The sequence below is a fragment of the Nannospalax galili genome, unplaced genomic scaffold, assembly GCF_000622305.1.
Source record: "Nannospalax galili isolate Female #2095 unplaced genomic scaffold, S.galili_v1.0 scaffold25, whole genome shotgun sequence".
NCBI lineage: Eukaryota > Metazoa > Chordata > Mammalia > Rodentia > Spalacidae > Nannospalax > Nannospalax galili.
Window position 1 is genome coordinate 7,049,250 of NW_008355642.1, and position 23,314 is coordinate 7,072,563.

The 23,314-nt window shown below is 38.9% G+C and overlaps 1 protein-coding gene across 1 annotated transcript in view; it reads right to left on the reverse strand.

Annotated features, from left to right (window-relative positions):
* Il1rapl2 (interleukin 1 receptor accessory protein like 2) overlaps positions 1-23,314 on the reverse strand; it is a 1,274,770-nt gene that overhangs the window by 648,314 nt on the left and 603,142 nt on the right. Inside the window, exon 2 of the mRNA XM_008852990.1 lies at positions 20,405-20,678. Coding sequence (XP_008851212.1) covers positions 20,405-20,678 — 274 coding nt within the window. The remainder of the gene's footprint in view (positions 1-20,404; positions 20,679-23,314) is intronic.

Below are 23,314 nucleotides of genomic sequence, written 5' to 3' on the forward strand. Positions count from 1 at the left end.
CCTGTCTATTTGGTGCTCTATATGATTCTTATATTTGTATGGCAATAAGCCAATTAGAAATTTTCTTCTACAATCCTGTTAAAGATCTGGTCCATACCATTATCCTGAGATTCTTCTCCTTCCTGTATGCCTATGATGTGTAATCTTGGTCTTTTAGTGGTGTCACACATTTCTTACATGTTCCAATCTTGTGATTTCTTAAATTTTTCATAATCTTTGCTTGAATGGTCTAATTCGTCTGCTTTATCTTCCAGGTTTGATATTCTGTCTTCCATTTCATTCTTTCTATTGGTTACGCTTTCTCCTGTCATTTCTAATTGGCTTATTGAGTGTTTCACTTCCTTCTTCATTTCAGCCTGAGTAGTACTCAATGTTTCTAACTCTTTTTTGAATTCATTCAGAAGTTTATCCCTATCTTCTTTCAGTTCTTTGATTTCTTCTTTGTGTGTTCTTTAAATTCACTGAATTCTTCTATCATGTTTACAATTGCTCTTTTGAATTTTATTTCCTGTCTTATCTCTTGATTTCTTTGTGTGTTATTTAAATTCATTGAATTTTTTCATGTTTATAATTGTTCTTTTGAATTCCATATCTTCTTTTATCTCTAGGGGGTTCTCATTGTACTCCTCTACAGGACTGTTGGTACTTGGTGGGGATCTATTATTGGGGTTTTTCATGTTATTTTTTCAATGTGACTGACCTGTGGATTTCTTTTGTAGTTTCTGATTCTTGTGTGAGACTCAATCCTTTTTTGTTCAGTTTAGGTTTGCTTCCGTTTGTAAATTTTATGTGCCTTTGAGGTTTACTTGTTTGGTATGATAAGCTGGTTGGTCTAGGCTTCAGGTTTTCTCCTTCAATTTTATATTGGAGTGGCCAGGTGGCTTTAGTCCTGCTGCTCAGGAGTTCCCGAAGAGGCCCAAGTTGAATGAGGATCAGATGCTTTCAGGCTTCCTCTTAAGGTCTGGATGCCTCTGTTCAGCAGGCACAGTACAATTTGGGAGGCTTGTTAGGTAGAAGTAGGATTCAGGACTGTCAGGCAGTCAGGGAAGGAAGCTGGTCTCAGGAATCCTAGGCAGATTGGGACTGGGAAAGCCAGGGATGAAGGCTGGTCTCAGGTGTGCAAAGGCGAGGTGGGGGAGGCAACAGGCTTTGAGGGCTCCAGGGGACTAGACTGAGGAATTGGGTTGGTCTGGGTGCACAGGATCAGGAAGCAGTGGGGAGTCTGGGCCAAGAGGGTAGTCCAGAGGTCTTGGATGCCAAGAGAAGAAGTGGGCCAGTGCCCACACTAGGAGGGGAGACAGGATGTGGGAGCTGGGGGTTTGAATGAGGTTGTGTGCTACTTTATCTTTCTCATAGCACATAGTATTTCTCATCTGTGATGACATAAAAGAAATGAACTTAGCACTTGAGCTGTTCCACTCTCCTTGCCTTCTACACATAATCTTTCATCATAAGTCTCTCTAAATCTTATGACCTCCAAGGGAATCTTGCTATTATAAATCAGTCAGGGATGTTTCCCATGTAGAAAACAAATGATGGCCATCCCATGTAGAAAAAATAACTGATAAATTGCTATGAACAATAGTAGTTTAGGCAAATTACATTGGAAAGGCCCCTTATATGTATCACATATGGTGCTGGAGAAATGACTCAGCAGTTAAGAGCACATGCTGTTCTTTCTGAAGACCTGAGATCAGATTCTAGGACCCATGTTGGGCAGCTCACAACTTCCTGTAACTCTAGTGCCAGGGAATATGATGCTCTCTTCTGGCCTTCTTGGGCACCCACAGAACATGTGCATATAAGTGCACACAGAAACACATACTGACACAAATATATACATAAATAAAATGAAAAAATGACATGTTTATACATATATGTGTGTATACACATGTATGAGACAGGGAGGAAGAAAGGGAGGGAGTGAAGGGGATGTCAAGAAGCAGAGAAACTTTCATAAGTTTTACTTCCAAATGAGACAAAAGTGACAAAAGAAGATTTGTGCAGCTATAGCACAAGAGACGTTCAAAGTGAAGGTAATGTGAAAATATCATCTTAAGTTTTGTTGAGCATTAAAAAATGGACTTCCCTTGATTTTCTAAGACAATACAGGAAAGATTTGAATATTCAAACATTTAAAATGTTTTTAGGTGCTGGACTATGTTTCCTGGAACATACTTAGTTGGTGAATCACATAAGAACCTATTATGAGAGCTATGCTTGCTTGATTATAATTTGAAGATGTGTCCCAAATCTTTTAATGTGTTACAAATTAGGTGCCTTTTCATCTGCTTTTGCCTTATTTAATATCCTTTACACAGAAGATATTCTATAAATAGTTGTTTCATGTATAATTGATCGCTAACAGTTGAAATGGCATTCACCAGAAAACCTCCCTTTTATTAAAAATAAACACCTGCAATTAAAAAATGAATTAGTCCTCGTTTCTGATCCATTATGAAATAATCAACTTTAAGGTGCATGGAGCAAAGTGGTTTCATACAATGAGTTCTTGCACAAGCATAACCATATATTTATGATACTTGATTATATTCATTTTACCATTTTGCTATATGCCAATGTATATGTTTCTCTAATTCGTTATGAATCTTGTACCATGAGTATCTGAGTAAGAGGCAGAGTAAGTGGTCAAAAAGAAAACCATCTGGGCATGGTGGTGCACAAATTTAATCCCAGCATTCAGGAGGCAGTGGCAGTTGGATCTCTTATGTTTCTCTAATTCGTTATGAATCTTGTACCATGAGTATCTGAGTAAGAGGCAGAGTAAGTGGTCAAAAAGAAAACCATCTGGGCATGGTGGTGCACAAATTTAATCCCAGCATTCAGGAGGCAGTGGCAGTTGGGCATCTTCTATAAAGGTCCTCAATGTCACTTCTTTAGTAGAAAGCAATCTTAAGCACTTCTGCTTAATGTTTGAAAGTGAAAACTTACCACTTTTTATGTCTTTCTTTAATTTGGGGAAATTTTCTTCCACGATTCTGTTGAAGATCTGGTCCATGCCATTATCTTGGGATTCTTCTCCTTCCTGTATGCCTATGATTCGTAAGTTCGGTCCTTTTATGGTGTCACACGATTCCTGCATATTCCATTCTTGTGATTTCTTAAATTTTTCATAATCTTTGCTTAAGTGGTCTAGTTTGTCCACTTTATCTTCCAGTCTTAACACTGTTTTCCATTTCGTTCATCCTACTGGTGAGGCTTTCTCTTGTTGTTTATAATTGGCTTACTGAGTGTTTCACTTCCTTCTTCATTTCAGCCTGAGTATTCTTCAATATTTCTAACTCTTCTGAATTCATTCAGAAGTTTATCCCTATCTTCTTTCAGTTCTTTGTTTGTGTGTTCTTTAAATTCATTGAATTCTTTTATCATGTTTATAATTGTTCTTTTGAGTTCCATGTCCTGCATTGTCCTAGGGGCTTTTCACTGTACTCCTCTAGAGGACTATTGGTATTTGGTGGGGAGATGGTAGGGTGAATGAGGCTGGGGGAGTCAAGGCGCGGAGGGCACAATGGACTTACCCCAGAGAGAGGCCTGCGGGTCCTGCAGGCCCAGGGAAGCAGAGCAAGAACTGCTATGTCTGAATATTGCTGTCTCTTTAAACTTGATTCTTGCTTTGCCTGAACTTATTATTTCCATTCTACCACCCTCTGTTGTTCATTTTTAATCAGTAGGATTCTGTTTCTAGCACCAGACCATTCTGTGCACCAGGGACATGGAATCTTATATAGGTAGGAGTTAGCATAAGTAATTAGGCCTCATTTGTTATGCTATAGAAAGATAGATCCTTATAAAGAATAGTAAGAATAGGCATTAAATGAAAAGACAGTAGAGAGAACTGAATTGCTACTGAGTTCTGAAATCAGATAAACCTGTCTAAGTCTCAGCCATGTCATGGGGCCAGTCTCTTCAACCTTTGTAAGTACACGGATTTTCATTGTTTTTAGTAATAAGACTTACCCCATTGTGGTTATTCTATGGATTAGCATTATGTTTCTCAGGTTGTAAATGCTGTCATGTAATAAAGGCTTGAAAATCTGTGCACAATTATAATGGTGGTAGTAAAGGATGGAAGAGGAGACGCTGCATGGAGAACTCACCCTAGCTGAGCATTGATGCTAGATTCTTGTCAGCATTCTCTGAGGTAGATGTTGTGATTATTGTGCATCTTCAAGACTTTTGTCTAAGTTAACAGCATAGGAATCATCCATTATTCAACTCTTTCTAGCATATAGTGCATGGTATGTCCTGTCAGTTCACTCATCAGTTCATACCTAGGATCCATTCATTTCCTATTTGCAGAGATGCCACCACAATGTCAATTACTGTCATTTTCCTCCTCAACTAATAAAATTGCTTCCCAATTTTGAATCTTTGCTGGTCCTGCTATTTTCAGTTCTTACTATATCAAATGAAGTGATCGTTTTAAACTGTAAACTTGATCACATTACTCTTCCACTTATAACAAACTATTCCCCTTTTGTCTCTAGTTACTAATAAAAATCAACTTCTTACTTAGGTCTGTAGTGTGCAACCTGACCCAGTTACCTCCTGCATTTTCAGTTTCCTTTGTGTCCACTTATACCTGGCTACCCAATTTTTATCCATACTGTCATTCTTTGGAATTATTTTTAAGTTAGTATGTATTAATTATACAAAGTAAGGGGGCTCATTATGAAATTTCTATAAGGCATTTAAAGTACTTTATCATATTTACCCCTTCTGTTACTCTTTCTATTTCCCTCCACCATCTCTCTTTCCCTTTTCACATCTCTAGCACTAACTTTGATTGTTACGAGTTCTTTTCCTGCCTGCTTTCCACATATGATGGAAAACATGTGATACTTTTATTTGGGGAACTTATTTGGTTTATTTAACATGATGATCTCCCATTTCAAACATGTTCCTGCAAACAACATGATTTCATTATTCTTTATGGCTGAGTAAAACTTCATTTTACATATAATATATATATATTGTTTAATACTTTTATGATCAATTTAACCTGTTAACAGGTATCTAGGCTGATACCAAAATTTAGCTATTATGAATAATGATGCAATAAATATTGGTATGTAGATATCTGTAAATCAAGTTTATTATTTTTATTGCATGCCCAAAAGTGATATGGCTGAATCACATGTAACTTCTATTTTTAGAGCCACACTAGCAGTGACTAAAATTTGCTTTCTACCTCCCTTACCCCATCCTCGTCAGCATTTGCTATTGTTCATTTTCTTCATGATAGAAAATTCGACTGGAGAGAGGTGGAATCTCAGTGTTCTGATTTACATTTCTCTAGTGACAAGGATGCTGAACACTTACTGGTATTTCTTCTTTGGAGAATTGTCCAGGTCTTTAGGTCACTTACTGATAGGATGGTTTGAAATTTTGCAGTTCTTTATATGCTTTCAATATTAATCTGTCAGCTAAGTATTTATCAAAGGTTTTTTCTGGTTTTTAAGCTTTCTGTTCACTCTGTTGAATGTTTCCTTTGGTGAGCAGACGCTTTATATTTTTATGGAGTTTCGTTTTCCAGTAGCTGCTCTTATTACTTGCAGTATTAGAACCCCATTCAGAGGGTCTTTGCTTATACCTAGATCTTGAAGTATTTTCTGTAAAATTTCCTCTAGTTTCAGAAATTCTGATTTAACATTACAATACTTCATCAATTTTTAGCTTTTATCTAGTGTAGTCACAGGGGCATAATCTTTAAAAAATGTTTCATTGAGGGGTTGGAGAGATGGCTCAGCGGTTAAGAACATTGAGTGTTCTTGCAGAAGACCTGGGTTCAGATCCCAGCACCCACATGGCAGCTAACAACTGTCTGTAACTCCAGTTCTAGGGGATCTGACACCCTCTTCTGACCTCTGTGGGCATTGCACGACATGGGTGCACTTCCATATATGCAGGCAATACATGCATACACATAAAATAAAAATAATAAATAAAATATTTTTTAAATATTTTACTGATTATTCATGCATTTCTTAAAATATATTTTGGTCATATTCAGATGCTCTCCCTGTCTCTACTCCCACCAAAGTACACCCAACTACACCTCCTCTATTATTATCTTTCTCTTTTTAAAGGCCTATCAAATCTAATTTTGTTCCTCAAATGCTCTTGGGCATGGGTCTATCCTTGGGTATCTGATCAAACTACGAAGTTTCACACTCAAAGAAAACAGACTCCCTCTCCCAGCAACTATCAGTAGAGTCTCAACTAGGGCTGAGGCTTCTTGCCCCTGTGCCTGATTCCTGCTGTGTTTCTGTGAATTCATATGTACAAGTACTTTGTGGTGTCCAGATAACAAGGGTTCTTGGTATTTTTCTACCATCTCTGGCTCTTACAGTCATTCCATCTCTACTTTTATCAATGATCCCTGAGACTTGGGAAGAGAGAGTATGATAGAGGTGTGCCATTCAAGACTGAGCATTCTAGAGTCTTCTTGTTTGTATGTTGACCAGTTGTGGATATCTATGTTAATCACTATCTGCTGCAAGAAACAGCTTCACTGGTGACAGTTGACATATGTACCAATCTGTGGTATGACAAGTCATTAGGAGTCAGATTAATACTATGTCCATTTAGCAGAATAATAGTAGAAAGTTCTTCTTTATGGCCTGTGACCTACCTAGCCACAGGTCATTGGCCCTGATATCAGTGCCAGTTATGGGCTCCATCTTGTGATGCTGGTCTTAAATTCAATCAGAAGGTGGTTGATTATTCCCATAACATTCATGCAACTACTGAACAGTGGGCATATCTTATCAAGTCACTCATTAGTGTAGCTTGCAGGGTACATAGATGGGTAATGTTGGTCATTACTGTTCTCTTCCAGTAGCATGCATAGTACCTTTCAACCCTATGAAAGCTATGTAATAGAGATGAACTTTCAAGGTCAGTTCCTGCTTAATTCTTCTTTGTTTGTTCTACAGCTCACATATGTAGTGTCTTCTGCAATAGGAGCTTACTCTCAAGTTGTGTCAGGTAACCAAGAGTGATGGCAGTAGTCATGTTGTTTGAGGGGTTATGGAAAACCCCTGATCAAAAACTCCAAAAGCAGAAGTCCATTCCTGATATTGGGTTTTTTATTTGCTATACTATGGTGTATGGTAGGGACATTATCCCCCCAGTTATACTGTAATTCCATTTATATTTCTTATATTGTATATGTATATACTTTAAGAAGCTTCTATAGTGGTAGAGTTCCCTATGACTTTTTCAAACTGCCTCTAGTGTTACTTTTCCCTCCCCTTCCTCCCTCCTCTGCTCTGCCTTTGATTTCCCACCCTTCCTATTCCCAGTTTTCTCCTGTCCCATAAACACCCTCACATGAAACCGTATTAGTTTCCTGACCTCTATGGATTTTTCAATTGAAACATACCTATCTAAAGATTCAAAGCTAGCACCTACTTATGAAAGAGAACAAGTGACCTTTGTATTATTTTATCTTCTTTTATGTAATTGTTTTATGCTGGTACCAGATTGGTTTTGTTTCCAAGGCTCTGTATATAGTTTGAAGTCACATTGTGATGGCTATCATTGTTCTTTTTGTTAAAGACTGATTTGAAAATTTGGAGTCATTTATGTTTCTGTACAAATTTTGGAATGTTTTATATTCCTGTGGGGAATGTTATTGAAATTTTGTGGGAAACTTTACTGAATTTGCATACAACTTTTAGTAATATGACCATTTTTTACAATATTTAATCTTTCAATCCAAGAATATGGGAGTTGTATTTTTAGTATTTTCTATAATTTCTTTCCTCCGTGCTTTAGTTTTCATTGTATAGGTATTTAACAAAACTCTGCTGAGAATTGACTCTAGAGTTCATTTTGTTTTCTGAGATTTTCACTCTTTCACCTACGTTCTAGTTCTCTGCCCCACACATCCTCTGTACTCCAAGCTGGACTGTATAACTACTAGAGTGGATTTTCTCTCTTTTCTACTTGCCAAAGTTTTCTTTTTTCTTTTAAAATTCTGTCTGTTCACTGCTAAAACCTCAGTGCCTTCATAACATCCTCTACTTCACAGAAGAGCTGCTCTCCAGCTGGTCCTAGTTTATTCCCCAGAGATTCTAGCAATCAGTGTGCGTGAATCATCTGCCATCTTCTCTCTAGCTTTCTTGAATATATGAAGCCTGCTTCCATTTTGTGACCTTCCTATTTGCTGTTCACTCTGACTGGAACAGGCTTCCCTAAGATTTTCAAAACACTAACTGCTTCTTTTCATTCAGATCTCAGCTTAAATATCACTTTATCTGAGAAGCTGCTTCAGACCACCTACCTGAAAGCAGTCTACCAGTTTCTCCTGTAGTGTGACCTTTTTTAGTCTCACCTTAAATATTACCAATTGCACTTTTGGGACCATTTTTCCTTTTTGTAGGTCTCCCACAGTCTATAATATAAGCTACATGAGAGGAGTTGCTTATACCCATTTTATGAAATATGAATACTCTATCCTTAAAAAAAGTGTCAAAAATACCACATTGAATAAATAAGTAAGTCCTCAATTTACATGTGAGGAAAGCATGATACATTCATATTTGTCAGTCTCTGGGATAATAGTATGGTCATAATCAATAGTTCGTAGTTTTTAAACTATGAGTCTACTGCTTGAGCCTTAGTAGTCATATAAACTGCACATGGTCACATAGCTGGTAGTGATAAAGCCAGGATTCAAACCCAAGCAACTCGGCTACAGAGACTTAATTACAGATCCAGTGTAATAATGCAAATAGTAGTGTAGAGTATGGCACCACAGTATTAGATCTATAAAAGAGTACTAGCTAGTTCATACCTTCTTTGGAAAGTCATTATTTTTCTCATGGGTTCTACTGGGTATGGTCTTGAAAATTACTCTTCATGCCTGATACTGGACTCATAATTATGACTTCAGTTGAATGAGAAGAAAAACAAATCTATAGCCCAAATCTGTAGCAATAGGATTTTCCTAATAGAATACTATTTTAAAACACTATGGTTATCAGGAAGGAGTCCCATGTTGACCAATGTGTCTTTCTCAGAGATTTCAGTAGTCACATAAGATATTAAACTGAGACTGATTCAGATGCCCGACACAGAGGCAGTATTTGGCTCTACTATTAAGTATTCAAATCCATTCTGGTGAGCATGGAAAATTCCTCCAAATCTATTAGATTGCCATGAGAGTGTTAATTCTTCCACTCTAATTCATATAAGGTGTTCCTCAGTCCTGATTTAAGACTATTACACTATTAAACTTTAGGTTAATGTTGGATTTAGAGCCTACTAAATCTGAATAATCTGAGTTGTTTAGCTAATGTAATATTTCCTCAACTACAATATATCAAATATTCTGTTAATGAAATGAAGACAAAGTACATGTTCCATGTTTGTGCTATTTTCAGTTATAATTTTATAATTAAGTATGCTATCAACTTTGGGATGTTGAAAAATAATTTTGTCAGTTTTGATATGTAATCATTTATACATAATTGATATAAATGTAACTAAATCAGGGACTCCAACTTATCACAGAAAAATGAGTCAAAAATAAAGCCAATTACATTTCATTTCGTCCCACACAGACCAAGTAAGACGTTACTACTGTCTCAGGCCTGTGCTGTTTAATCTTGAACTTTTCTGGGGTCAATTAGTTCTATAAGAGTCAAGCTTTCATTTTTCCAACAAGAAACTATCTGCTGTCTTTGAAATTGCTGCCCCAGCAATGGACTTGTTCACACTTAACTTTTCAAGAAGCAATAGTTAAGTTGGAATCGAATTATGAGAAATTGAGAAATGTTCAATGTCCCTTAAAATCTCTTGTAACCATAGTGGAAAGTAAGTTATGAGGATAGGAGGTGCTAAAAAATATTTCTTAGTGTGTGAGGTAGACTATAACAATCACTATTTTAGAGATTTTATTTACTTTTTTATGTGTATGAGTGTATTGCCTGCATGTATGTGAGTGTACTCATGTCATGCATTGCCACAGAGGTCAGAAGAGGGCTTAGGATTCCCCTGGAACTGGAGTTAAGGATGGTTCATAGCCTCCATGTGGATGCTGGGAATCAAACCCAGGTCCTCTGCAAGAGCAATCAGTGCTTCTAACCGCTGCGCCATCCCTCCAGCCCCGACAATCACTATTTTAAAGAAATACCTTTCCTTGCAGCATGGCATGAAGTGAATTTTATGGCATATAATCAATGAATATTTGTTCACTGAAATATAAATGTGTATTGATATGCTACAGAGACATTTTGCAGGATGAATTAAGATAAAAAATCTGGCAAAATTATTATATACTTATATTTGTTTCTTCTTCTATATTAATGACTATTTCAAACATTCTCAGAAATCAAAACGACAATATACTGAATCCTCCTGAACTGATTTTGGATATTCAAGAATTTGGAACACGCTAAATGTTTTTATTTCAAATACATCCATTTTCTTCAACTTTTGTCGTGGTATGGCTTGTTAGAGCAATAATTATTCAAATAATCGATCAAAACAAATGTGAGGCTTCCTGGTTGGAAAAATATACTTAGAAATAGTAAAGAATTTGTAAGACATTAAGATTTTGAAAATCTAATTTGTTTCTTGATTTCAAGGAATAAAATGTCGGGCTATAGTCTCATTTAATAAAGGGGTTCCTTGTTTTGTGTGTTTACTGCAGAGTAAACATCAAAATAGAATTGTATCTAAACCTGGCTATGGTTACCCCCAAGTAGGAAGATTTCTACATATATGCAGTTATATTTACTCAGTGTTCTAGTTTATTTCTCCATTGTTGTGTCAAAATACTTTGACCAATGCCACCTTTGGGAGGGAAGGGCTTATTTTATCTTACATCTCCTGGGTCACAATTCATCAGGGAGCCCAAGGTAGGAACTCAGGGCAGGAACTTGGAGGCAGGAGCTGGAGCACAGGCCGTGGAGGATGTTGCTTACTGGCTTGCTCCCCTGGCCCATGCTCAACATGCTTTCTTACACAGTATAGACTCACCTGCCCGGGGTGGCACCACCCACAATGGGCTGGGTCCCCCCACATCACTCAACAGTCAAGAAAATTTCCCCACATACATCCACAGGTGAATCCAATGCAGGAAATGCCCCAATTGAGGCTCCCTCAACCCAGGTGTGTCAAGTTGACAACTAAAGGTCCCAGCACACTTAGTTTTTCAGTATGTATGAACTCACTTCATCTACATCTTAAGTTGCCTATTATTCCCAACTGTTAAGAGAGTAATATATTGGATTCTATCAAATAAGGTCAGTCTCATCATTTTTCAATTTCATTTTTCAGTTTCATCATTTTACAATAATAAGAAACTTAAACTGAAAAGATTTGGGTCAAGAGGTTGGGAAACAATAACTTTTTTATTATTCCAAAGAGAGAAAAATTTTAATATGTTTTTCCAGAAATAACTTGAAGCAGGTTATATAAATACATGTATACAATGAAGTTTAAAGGGGGGGGATAGGAATAAGAAATCAAAGACCAAAGGATTTGCCAACATGGGGTCAACTTTGGTGGAATAATGAGGGTTTGCATTAGCTCTGTTCTTGTTTTTGGAAAATGCTAACGAGTTTATTGGTCTGGTTGACAGAGCATAGGATGGTGTTTTATTTACAGAAGAATGGGCACCCCCCGCCCGCACATTTATGGCTGTGCTGGAAAGTCCACACTCAAATATAGATCATATGACTTGCCGACAGCCACACAAAATGGTGAGAGAGGTGCCTCATGGCATTCTTGGCTTATATATCCTTAGCCCCTTCTCCATGTGCAGTTAGGGTGGACTAATTGGATGGGAAGGGTAACCAACCCCCCTCCATGGATTGCTTGATGAGTGTGAGAAGGAGGTGTGACTATAGTTTGCCAGAGTAGTGGTCAGAGGACACTTGCAATTAACACCACCCTTTCCTCCAGCCTTTACATTATTCCTACCTTGAGCCTTGGAAGGGGTGATAGGTGTGGGATGATCTTCCTTCCATTGTGGCAAGGCACTGAAGTTTCACATCTCTGCAGCATCTGTTTTCCATGGGCTCTTGGCCCATTTCAGTGGGATTCCATCCACTATAAGGATTTGGTGCAAGAATCCACAAATGAGGGAGAACATATGTCTTCCCTTTTTCTGAGTCTGTTACTTCATTTGGTGTAACAGTTTCTAGATCCATCCATTTATCTGAAAATTTCATTATTTCATCTTTCTTTACTACTGAGTAGAACTCCATTGTGTAAATGTACCACATTTTTGTTAATCACTCATCAGCTGAGGGACACTTAGGTTGCTTCCATCTCTTAGCTATTGTAAAAAGGGCAGCAACAAACATGATTGTTCAAGTGTCTCTGCAATAGGATGAGACCTTTGGGTATATGCCAAGGAGGGGTATAAATGGGTCAAATGGTAGATTCATTTTAATTTTCTTAAGAGTTCTCCACTCTGCTTTCCATAGGGGTTGCAGAAGTTTGCAATCCCACCAGCAGTGAATGTGTATTCCCTTTTCTCCACATCCTTACCAGCATTTCATATCATTTGTTCTCTTGTTCTTAGCCAGTATGACTGAGGTAAGATGAAATGTTAGAAGGGGATAGACATTACTTGGTGTCCCCAGGAGGGGAATTCTCACAACAGTTGGAAAGTTTATTTGTTAATGTTATTATATCTCATGGTATTTTAAAAAGTTAAAAGATATTAAAAGGTTATGGGAATGAAGATATTTTACTAAGAATGGTTTATTAATGAAGATTATGATGGCTGGATATTTCCAGAATTGATAGAAGGAAAAAAATGAGAAAGCCTAAGCAAGTGATAAAGGTCTGTGTAGGTTTGTTATGATTTACCAGCGATGGAACAGGGATAATATATAGACAATCTTGAGGTTTCTAAAGTCATAACTTAGTCAACTAGTTTAAGGATGTCTAGTAAAGGTTTATTTAAGAATATTGCACAAGCTTCATCTGCATAACACATAATAATAAAAGGTACCAAGCTGGTGCAACTGACCTTGTTGGATGGTTAATAACCATACTTAAAGGCCCATACTAATCTGGACAAAGGGGCTTAAGGGACAGTTTTATTCCTTGCCCTGGAAGGCCAGTAATGTCCAAGGGGACTGTGGGAATCTCTTGATATGTCCTGTAACTGTGATGAGTCACCTGTCCTCTTGTTCAGGGAGGTTATGGAGACCCCACAAGATTGACTCAAACCAGTGTCCAGTCTACAAAGAAGAGGGTCAGCACAGAGAAAACATTTCCTCCATGCTTCCAAGTGAAGCCTGGGTTGAGCGGGACCTCTTGACTTATCTTCAGGTAGATGGAACTGGTGAAAGAAAAGGCCTAAGGAGCCAGAGGCTCTTTCCAAGCCCATGTGACTCCTGAGGACCAGATCCTCCACTGACCTTAAAGCAAAAGTAAACTGGTTTATTTGGGCCAACTGTATGGTCTTAAACACCCCAAAAGAAAGTATAACCAAAAATTAAAATAATCAATATATTTCTTTAAAAGTCCAAAAGATTGTATTTCCCAGATATTAGACTTAAGTCCAGGTAAAATGTTATTTAAACAATTATTTCTCAGTAATAGTTTTGTACTTAACAAGAAAATACTGCTCAGGTATAAGACTGCAAATCTTGGTCTCCAATACTATAGTGCCCACCTACAGCTACTATTGTTCTAAAATGATGACTAAATTTATTTTACTTCCTATCTACTGATCCTAGTCACTCCAACGGCTATTAGAGTACCTGAAAACAAATCCTTAGTTCATCGCTCTGGAGTCCAGTCTTGGCAGCCCAAAGAAAAATGAAAAAGAACCCAATAGATGGATGCTTTTGAAAGCCCTCATCAGAAAATTCCAATGGACTTTAATTTGAGCGTTTAAAGTTTGCCCTGTTCTGATTTTTTCTGGTTCCCTGTCTAGAACTTGAAATGCTATTCTTCCCTTTACTTCTCCTTCATGTCTCAATTTGAGAGTCTTTTAAATAGACCCACTGAAAGGGTACCCCCATTGTCACACCCTATGTCCCTGTTCAGCATGGAAGAAGCCAGAGTGGTCTGTGTCCCCATTCCCCATGGGAAAATTGGGTTACCTCTTCAAAATAATAAAAATAAAGAAGAAATCCTTGCTCTCCTAGAAGCTACCAAATGAGATTATATCTCGATTTGGCATCCCAAATCCCAAATCTGGGGTCTGACAGTGGCCCAGCTTTCATAGCCATTGTATCAAAAACCTTAGCTTCTGTCCTCCAGATGGATTGGAAATTACATTGTGTATATCACCCCCAGAGTCGAGGACAGGTAGAAAGTTTTAATAGAACTATTAAAGAAACCTTGACTAGATTCCGGGCAGAAACTGTGGAGGAGTGGACTGAGTTGCTCCCTATTTTCCTTTTAAGGCTAAGGTGCTCCCCCTATCAGGACAAGCTATCTCCATTTGAAATAATGTTTGGTCACCCACCCCGGCTAATCTCTGCAAAAGGAAAACCACAAGCTACAAGATGTCTAACTATTCCTTCCTCAAGTCCCTACAGGCTCTTCAATAAGTTTCCCCGAGACATTCAGACCTGTCTCACACCTCCACCGCTCCTGCCACTTATGACTGAACCTGGTCTCGGGTTTCAACCAGGAGCTCTAGTATGGGTCAGTCGCCTGACCAGCCGGACCTTAGAGCCCTCCTGGAAAGGAAGTATCCTGTGCTCCTGACCACACCCACAGCTGTCAAAGTAGCCGGGATTGCAACCTGGATTCACCATTCTCACCTGAAGGCGGACACAACCAATCAAGAGAAGGGAGAAAAATGGAAAATATCAACAGACCCACAGCGTCCCTTAAAGATGTGGTTCATTCGAACCTTAGACTCAAACTAGTACTAATATTGGGAAACCTAGTTGGTGTGTGTCACATGTAGCCAGCTAGAAATGTCGAGACCTGGGACTGGAAGCTAACCCAAACTTTGGATGGAAAAGTGACAGGTATCTTCTGAAATGCCACCTCCCAAGATTGTATTCCAGAGAAGTGCAACCCTTTCACCTAAGGGTTGTGGCATGGAATGAGTTAAATGCTCAACATTGGCTTACTGGCAGAACCTGGGGCCTGAAACTAACATCTAAAACATGGAAATGATCCTGGTGTGGAGTTTACTATTCAGAGGAAAGGATCTCCTCACAGAGCTCAGCCCTAAAGCGCAACAGCCTTTATCCCTTTATCCGCTCCACGTGGCAAACTCCTGTCAGCACTACTGAAGCCAGTTCTTTGCCCTTACAAACTTTACCCCCATGGCAAGGAATAGTCCCAGCCTCAGATGAAATATCTGAGATTGAGGCCTTAAGGTTAATTCCCCAGCTACTCTTCTACACCTTTTAATGGGAACCTGCATTACAGGATCTGCTACTTTAGGAGTTTAGGCTTTGGCTCTGGGGGATTAGAGCTTTAAGATAGGGCAATTGGAGAAACAAGTAGACTCCCTAGCAGAAATGGTTTTGCAGAACCATAGGGGGCTGCACCTGTTGTTCTTAAAGGAAGGAGGTCTTTATGTAGGTTTAGATGAAAAAATGATGTTTTTATGCAAATAATTTAGGGATGATTAGAGAAACTCTAGTTTTAATAAAACAAAACCTACATCAAAGAGCCAAAGAACGATCTAAGGCTTCAAATTGGTATGAGTCCCTCTTCTCCTGTCTCCATGGCTAAATACTCTCTTAACAGCAATTGCGGGCCCCCTGCTCCTACTACTTTTAGTTGTTACTGTGGGCCCTTGCGTTTTAAATTGGTTACTGGGATATATTAGGAAGAGAATCAGCTCTGTCAAAATATCAGCATTACAGGCTCGATACCAACCTGTAACAAATATGGATCAATGATTTGATCCGTATGAACCAGAGCCAGTGGGGAATGTACTCACCAAACTGACCCCATTTTGGATAAAGTAACCATCTTAGAAGCTTAGCCATAGTGTATTTCTAGCCCAAGGACTGATTTCAGAAACCCTGACCCCTTTCTCCCTTACCTCCAAGGAGAATGCTGCCAGGGTCACTTGCTCTCTAGATACATAGAAAACAAAATTATTATGATATGAATAACTGCTGATTCTGGCTTCTGTAACTTGCTCATTTTGCTATTTTAGGGCACCTTGACATGTAGACTGAGATCACCCTCTACCCTGTTATTCAGGAATCACCTTGTCAACATTCCTCTTTGTGGTTTTTAACTTTAAAAGTCTCTTTTCCCTCTTCCTCCCCACTGCAGCACTCTAATCCTATGTGGTGGCTGCAGTCCAAGCTAGCTTGAACAAAATCTTTTATCTTGATCTGAATTGAGTCTGGTAGTCTTTCCTCAGTAGTCCTGGGGTCCATAACATACAAAAGTTTTTAGTTTAATGAGGTCCCACTTGTTGATTGTTGACCCTAATTCCTGAGCAACTGGTGCCTGATTAAGAAAGTCCTTTCCTACACCTATATCTAAGTTACTGCCAAGGTTTTCTTCTAATAGTTGCAGAGTTTTGAATTTTGCATTGAGGTCTTTGATCCATTTGGAGTTGACGTTTGTGCAAGGTGAAGGATAAGGATTTAGTTTCATTCTTCTAAAGGTGGAGATCCAATTTTGCCAGCACCATTTGTTGAAGCTGCTGTCTTTCCTCTGTTGTGTGTTCTTGGCACCTTTGTCAAATATCAGGTGGCTGAAATTGCATGTACTCAGGTTTGGGTCTTCAATAATGTTCTATTGATCTATATGTCTATTTTTATGCCAATACCATGTTGCTTTTATGACTATAGCTCTGTAGTATACTTTGAGATCTGGTATACCCTGCATATACCCCAGTGTTGCCCTTTTGAATTGGCACTGCCTTCAAATATATAACTAAATGCTGTATTATTACTCTGTTAGTAAATCATTAATATGCTGAGGTCGAGCAAAGAAAAGCTGTAAAATGAGGAATTATTTGCTGGCATGTCACAAACAGTGGACTTCTTGCTGTGATTTAAATGGGTGGAGGATATTACCAAATATTCCATATCTTTATTGTGAAGTATAATGAAGCTAACAGAATAATTTCCAATGAGGTCAATAATGCATAATTAAATATTTTATGATTACCTCAAAGTGAAATTTTGAATTCTAGATGAATATTAACACTGTCAGCTTAAGAACTTTTTACTAACCATATTATGTCACTGTTAGCAATTGAATGGAATCAGCCGCATGGACTGATTTTCTCACTTGGCATGTATTTGAAGTCAGTGGCTACTGCTAGATCAGTGAATCAGGTTTACTATTCACAACCCAATGCTAGCTATTTCATGGCCGTACAGTAGAAAAATGATTGCTTTTTCACTAAATTTTTACATTAGCATACAAAGTGATGGGCTTTATTATGGAATTTTCACATACATATGCCATTATACTTCATTCTACAATGTAAATTCCCACATCTCTGAGTTGACAAGACTGATTAATTCCTGTAGGAAAGTGGTTCCCAATCTTCAGCATGCCTCACCAAGGCACATATGACAGATATTATTCATATTTCTGCACATCCCAATCAGTTCCACCTGCACCCTAAGACCTGCTTCACAAGTAAATGAAGTCAGAAGTTATGATTAAGTCGAAGTCTCTGCTATCGATCTACCTGCAAGTTTAGAGCCACTGGCTCAGATGATATCTACAATAGGTATAAGTAAAGCCAATCTCATGTGAAAAAGAAATAGTGGGGCACCACAGGAAAGACTTCAAGGATATTGGGAAGTTCTACTACCTAAGGAATGTTCATTCACCATCTGCAGAATCAAATCCATGAAATAATACGAGACTTCAGCTAAGGTTGTAGTTCAGTAGTAAAGATCTTGCCTATAATGTGAAAGGCCCTGGGTTCCACCTCAAGCATGGCAAAAATAAGTGAAAAAGAAAAACTGTAAGACTTTGTTCAAAAGCTAATAGACCATGAGCTGAAAGGACTTAGAAATATCACCTAACCTGTAGTGAGCATACCTAGCTTTCACATCCTGTTTCTGTTATCTATTCAACTATAATCTTTATTAAAAATAATATGGGCTTTTAGGAAAATACCTGATTGTCAGTCTAAATCAGGATATATTAAAGATAAGTCTGGAGCACCTTTTAGTAATATAAAGAAATGCTTAAAAAACAAAAATGCATTTGAAAATATATTCCATCAACTAGAGAGGCAAGATCTTGGCCCAGTGATGATGAGAGTGGCACTTTAGGCCTGTGATCTTCCTTACACCATGAAACACTGTCCCAGATAAATCTCAGTTGAGGGACATTTCACAACATACCTGACCACTTTATCTTAAGCTTCCAAAGTTAATAAAAACAAAGGCAACTCTGAGGAAGTGCCATAGCCAAAAAGAGCTTAAACACACATAACAACTTAATGGAATGGAATATCCTGGATGAGATCTTGTAAAAGAAAAAGAATGGTAAGGAAAAACTGAGGAAATGCAAAACATGTACTTTAGTTTATACTCATGTGCCATTATTACCTTGTTTCATTGACTTATTAATAAGAGTGTATGATACATAGAAAGTATACTATCTTTACAATAATTCTGCATATTTTAAACTTCAAAAAGCTGAACATTTGTTCTTAAACAATAGATTATAATTATAGCCCCTTTGTTAGTATAAAAGTCTGAAAACAAGGTATATGCTCTTCAATCAGGAAATTATTAAATTGGTGCCTACTATATTCCTAAAATTTTTATATACCTAAAATATTAAATACCTAAAGTTAAAGAGTGAGCAATCAATTCACTGGGAGATACTTCCACTATACATTTTTACTAACAAAAGGAATGCATAGAGATATTAACATACAGCTGTTCATTTTTTTGTTGAACAATGGTGAGCATACCTCTGTGTAATAATGCTTGTGCGATTAAGACTGGGGAAATATATCTAATGTATATACTAAGCTGTTAACTTTGCTAAGAGTAAGAGCATGGATTTGAGGGCAGAGGGGAAGAGAAAGAAGTTAGCAAAATTTATGAATGGTAGAAGTAGTCAGCAATAATTTGTTTATTGATTCATTATAAAGCTTTTATATGGTGGGATATTGTTTTGCAAAGGAACTTTAACTTTTTGAAAACAAACAGAAACAAAAGCAAATAGAGTAGTGGGAGAAAAAGATATTTTTGATAGCCGGTTTGAGTGGTTTAATGATTACAGGGACTAAGCAGGCAAAGAATCCTGCAAAATAGAACATCAGTCTTTAAAATTGAATGACAATTATTTCTGACAACCAAGAGCTGTCCAGGTACATTGCCTATCACTAGGAATGTTGTGAGAATAATTACTGCTCTGCCAAGACCCTGGGGCTTCTTTCCACCTCATAAAGAAACTAAACTCACCATTTGCTCCCCTAGCACTACCCTGCACACAAACAGAAAAGTGATTGTTAAAGCTTCAGGAAGGTTCTCTATTTATACACCACCTTGTTCTCTTGGCCTTTAGAACAATGAGGACTCACCAGGGATTTCTAAGTGCTTTTGATGAAGAAGTTACATGGCTTTCACATCAAAGTCCATAGGAAACAAAAATAGGAAGGGTCTGGATTTCCAAGAAGTTAAAATCAAATAGTAGAGTGCAGGTCCCTGGTGAGCAAGACCATTGACTGTCAAAATGGCAGAACTGAAAGGTGACTTAAAGGTCATCTCAGCTATCTACTTTAATACCTAATGCAGTCTCTACCTGAGCTGCTAGATCTTAAGTCCCAACATAGAATTGGAAGGGGGAGGGGAGAATATATTGTAGAATCCCTAAGGTTAAACAATTTATCACTATAAATTTCGGGCAAAAATTTGATTTGCTTTATCTTCAAAATATACTCAGAAACTCAGAATGAACATTCATTTACTGAGTTCTATGCCAAATATTTAGACAAAGTAGAAAAAAACTCATTTCGCAAATTCTGTGATCGATATAAGCAGTAGCTCACTTACTGTGAAGTCTCTCAGCAGCATTTGAAAGTATTTGCCATCAGCCAAAGAGGCAAGACCTTGGCCTCAGTGATATGTGAGGTCATTTTCATGGCCAGGTGTCAAGACTGTTGAATCAATTGGCTCTGTCGTGAAATAACTGTTATTATAAGACCCTGGAGCAGGGGTGGAGTTGGGAAAGAAATGAGTCACAAAGTTTTCTAAATTAAATAAGCACATGTAGTAAATGGGAGACCTATATTATGACAATCTGATAAGAATTTGAAGTTCCAATATATTATTGGAATTGAATTTACCAAAGTCCCCCATTCACTGCAAACCTTTCAAGAACATATCTGCTTCATAATGTGAGTCACATCGGCAGGCACTCCTACACTTCATACCCAAACAAAAGACTACAAGTATATGATGGAGCAATATTTTCATATGGCACTTACCTCAAAACACAAGTGTAGAACCCACTATCTTGAGCCTCAGCTGAGTGAAACCATATTGAATCGTCCTCTTTGCTCATCCTGACCTCTGAAAAGATGATAGGCTCTTCTAAATCACCTTTATTTTTGTACCACATAAGCCTGAGCCCAGTACTCTGGGCCATGCTGTAGTTGGTGCGAATGTAACTGTAGAAAAGGGCACATTTCACTCTGACTGGTTCACCTGCCAGAGCCATGTATGTCTTGAGATCCACTGACCAGTCAATGCAGCCATCCACTGAAAGAAAGCAAGACAAGACATGAGATGCAAAGAACACTGTTCATAATAAGGATGGGAGTAGTAAATCACTGCTATTGTGTACTGAGGCTTTTCTGTGAGTCAATTGCTTTACAGAGATTATTTTATTCAATCTTACCCATGGCCCTAAGAGACAGACCAGTATCTTGCTTATACTTTGCCAAGCATGGATCCTGCTCCATCTCTTTGCCCTTAGGTGACTTTCGAATCCTGTGCAACTTTTAGATATAAATCTACTATATAAGCTCCACTAAGGATCTTTAGCAATCAATACATGCCTATAGGGTTGTGCTGGGCCTGCACTGCCAGGTCCCCACTCCAACAGAGTTGACCCCACAAGTGAATTGATACTGCTAACCATGAAATATTTCCATTTCAGGATTATCTGAAATAGAGATCCAGAAATGAAAATGGTATGCCAGTTTTAGGTGACTAGGACCAATTATTAGGCAAGAATCCTATAAAACAAGTATTTCTAAGAGACCTCTGCCCAGACTAGGGTCAGTCCTGGCATTGATACTTGTTTTCGTACTTTACACATGAGAACACTGAGATGTGGTGAACTTGAAGACACCTTACCCAAGGTCACACAGCTAAGAAATGGTGGGAAATCAATCTCTAAATTCAAGAACTGTTTATATTCTTAACCCTTATCCTATAATGCTTATGCCTATAATTGTGACAAAAAACACTGTGCTCCTTACTTCCATTTGAGAAAGTAATGATGCTGAGTTTGGAAGCACTGAGGACATAAAGTGGTTACCTGTTTCTATATGCATACCATTTGTCTATGCAATGATCTATTAATGACAGGTATTTGATCATAAGTTGATTTTTCTCTATATACCTAGGCCTTCTTGCTACTTAGTTGGTGTGTGTTCATGATGACATAGTACATTAATGTCACCTTTAACTAAATAATATTAGATGGGTAAATCTAGTATTAAAGAAATGCATATGCAATAAAATTTTCTCTTTTCCAGTAGTATTATAAATAGATGCTGTGGCTAATTTAATATGCTAGTCAATATAATTAATTACTATAGGTATTACACCTCTGAATGCTTATTTTAAAATAATTTCATCAATTTTTTTGCCACATTCTTTTATGTTACTTGATTATCCTTTATAAATCATATCACGAAATACATAAACATAAACACTTCTGTTTTAAAATTATGTTTTGCAAGCTGGAGAGATTACTCAGTGGTTAAGAGCACAGGCTGTTCTTGCAGAAGACCTGGGTTTTAATCCTAACACCTACATGGCAGCTAATAACTGTCTATAACTCCAGCTCCAGGGGATCTAAGACATTCTTCTGTCTTCTGCGGGGATTGCACCACATGGGTGCACTTACACACATGCAGGCAATACACGCATACACATAAAATAAAAATAATAGCAGCCCTACGCGCCTTGACTCCCCTGGCCTCATTCGCCCTTCCATCTCCCCCACTGTTCTCTGCTCCGGGTTTGGGCCCTGCTCCATTCCTAGTCTTGGGACCCAGACACCTGGGGAACCGGTGCTGCTTCCTGATCCTTTTCACCCAGGCCAGCTTGGTGCCTTCCTTGGGCTCCAGGAGCACTGCTTCTGGACCTGGCCCCGCCCTCACCTCTCTCTGCTTCCCTGGAAGGCTGGCTCTCCTAGTCTGCTCACCTACCTTCAGGCCTCTCTTGGGGTAAGTCTATTGCGGAGCCCTCCACCCCTTGACTCCCCCGGCCTCATTCACCCTTCCATCTCCCTTGCTGTTCTCTACTCCTAGTTTGAGCCCTGCACCATTCCTAGTCTTGGGTCCCCAGACACCTGGGGAACCAATACTGCTTCCTGATCTTTTTCACCCAGAGCAACTTAGTGCCTGCCTTAGGTCCCAGGAGCACTGCTTCTGGATCTGGCCCTGCCCTCACCTCCCTCTACTTCCCTGGTCCTGCAACACCCGCCAGCCTCTTTCTGGGGCTGACAGCCTCTCTCTGGGGCTCCGAGGCTTACCTTTCCAATCCTTGATCCTTTGCATCCAGTACAAGATTTCCCTGGGAAATCTTGGGGCTTCTTCCCACCCCATCTTCCTTTGCATCCCTGCATGGGACGGCCACGGCCAGGATCTCAGGTCAGGCCAACACCCAAGTTCTTGAGGCCAAAATCATTCTTAGAAGATTCCAGACCTAAGGAGAAAGTCTGAAAACTTCTGACCCACATTGGAATTGGGGCACCATGGAACTCCTGAAGACAAAATCAATCCGGCCACAACAATAACCTCTTGGGGTGGGTCTATCGCGCAGCCCTCTGCGCCTTGACTCCCCCGCCTCATTCGCCCTTCCATCTCCCCCGCTGTTCTCTGCTACTGGTTTGGGCCCTGCGCCATTCCTGGTCTTGGGTCCCCAGACACCTGGGGAACCAGTGCTGCTTCCTGATCTTTTTCACCCAGACCAACTTAGGGCATTCCTTGGGCCCCAGGAGCACTGCTTCTGGACCCGGACCCGCCCTCACCTCCCTCTATTTCCCTGGTCCTGCAACACCCGCCAGCCTCTTTCTGGGCCTGACAGCCTCTTTCTGGGGCTCCAAGGCTTACCTTTCCTCTCCCTGATCCTTTGCATCCAGTACAACCAAGCTACTCAAT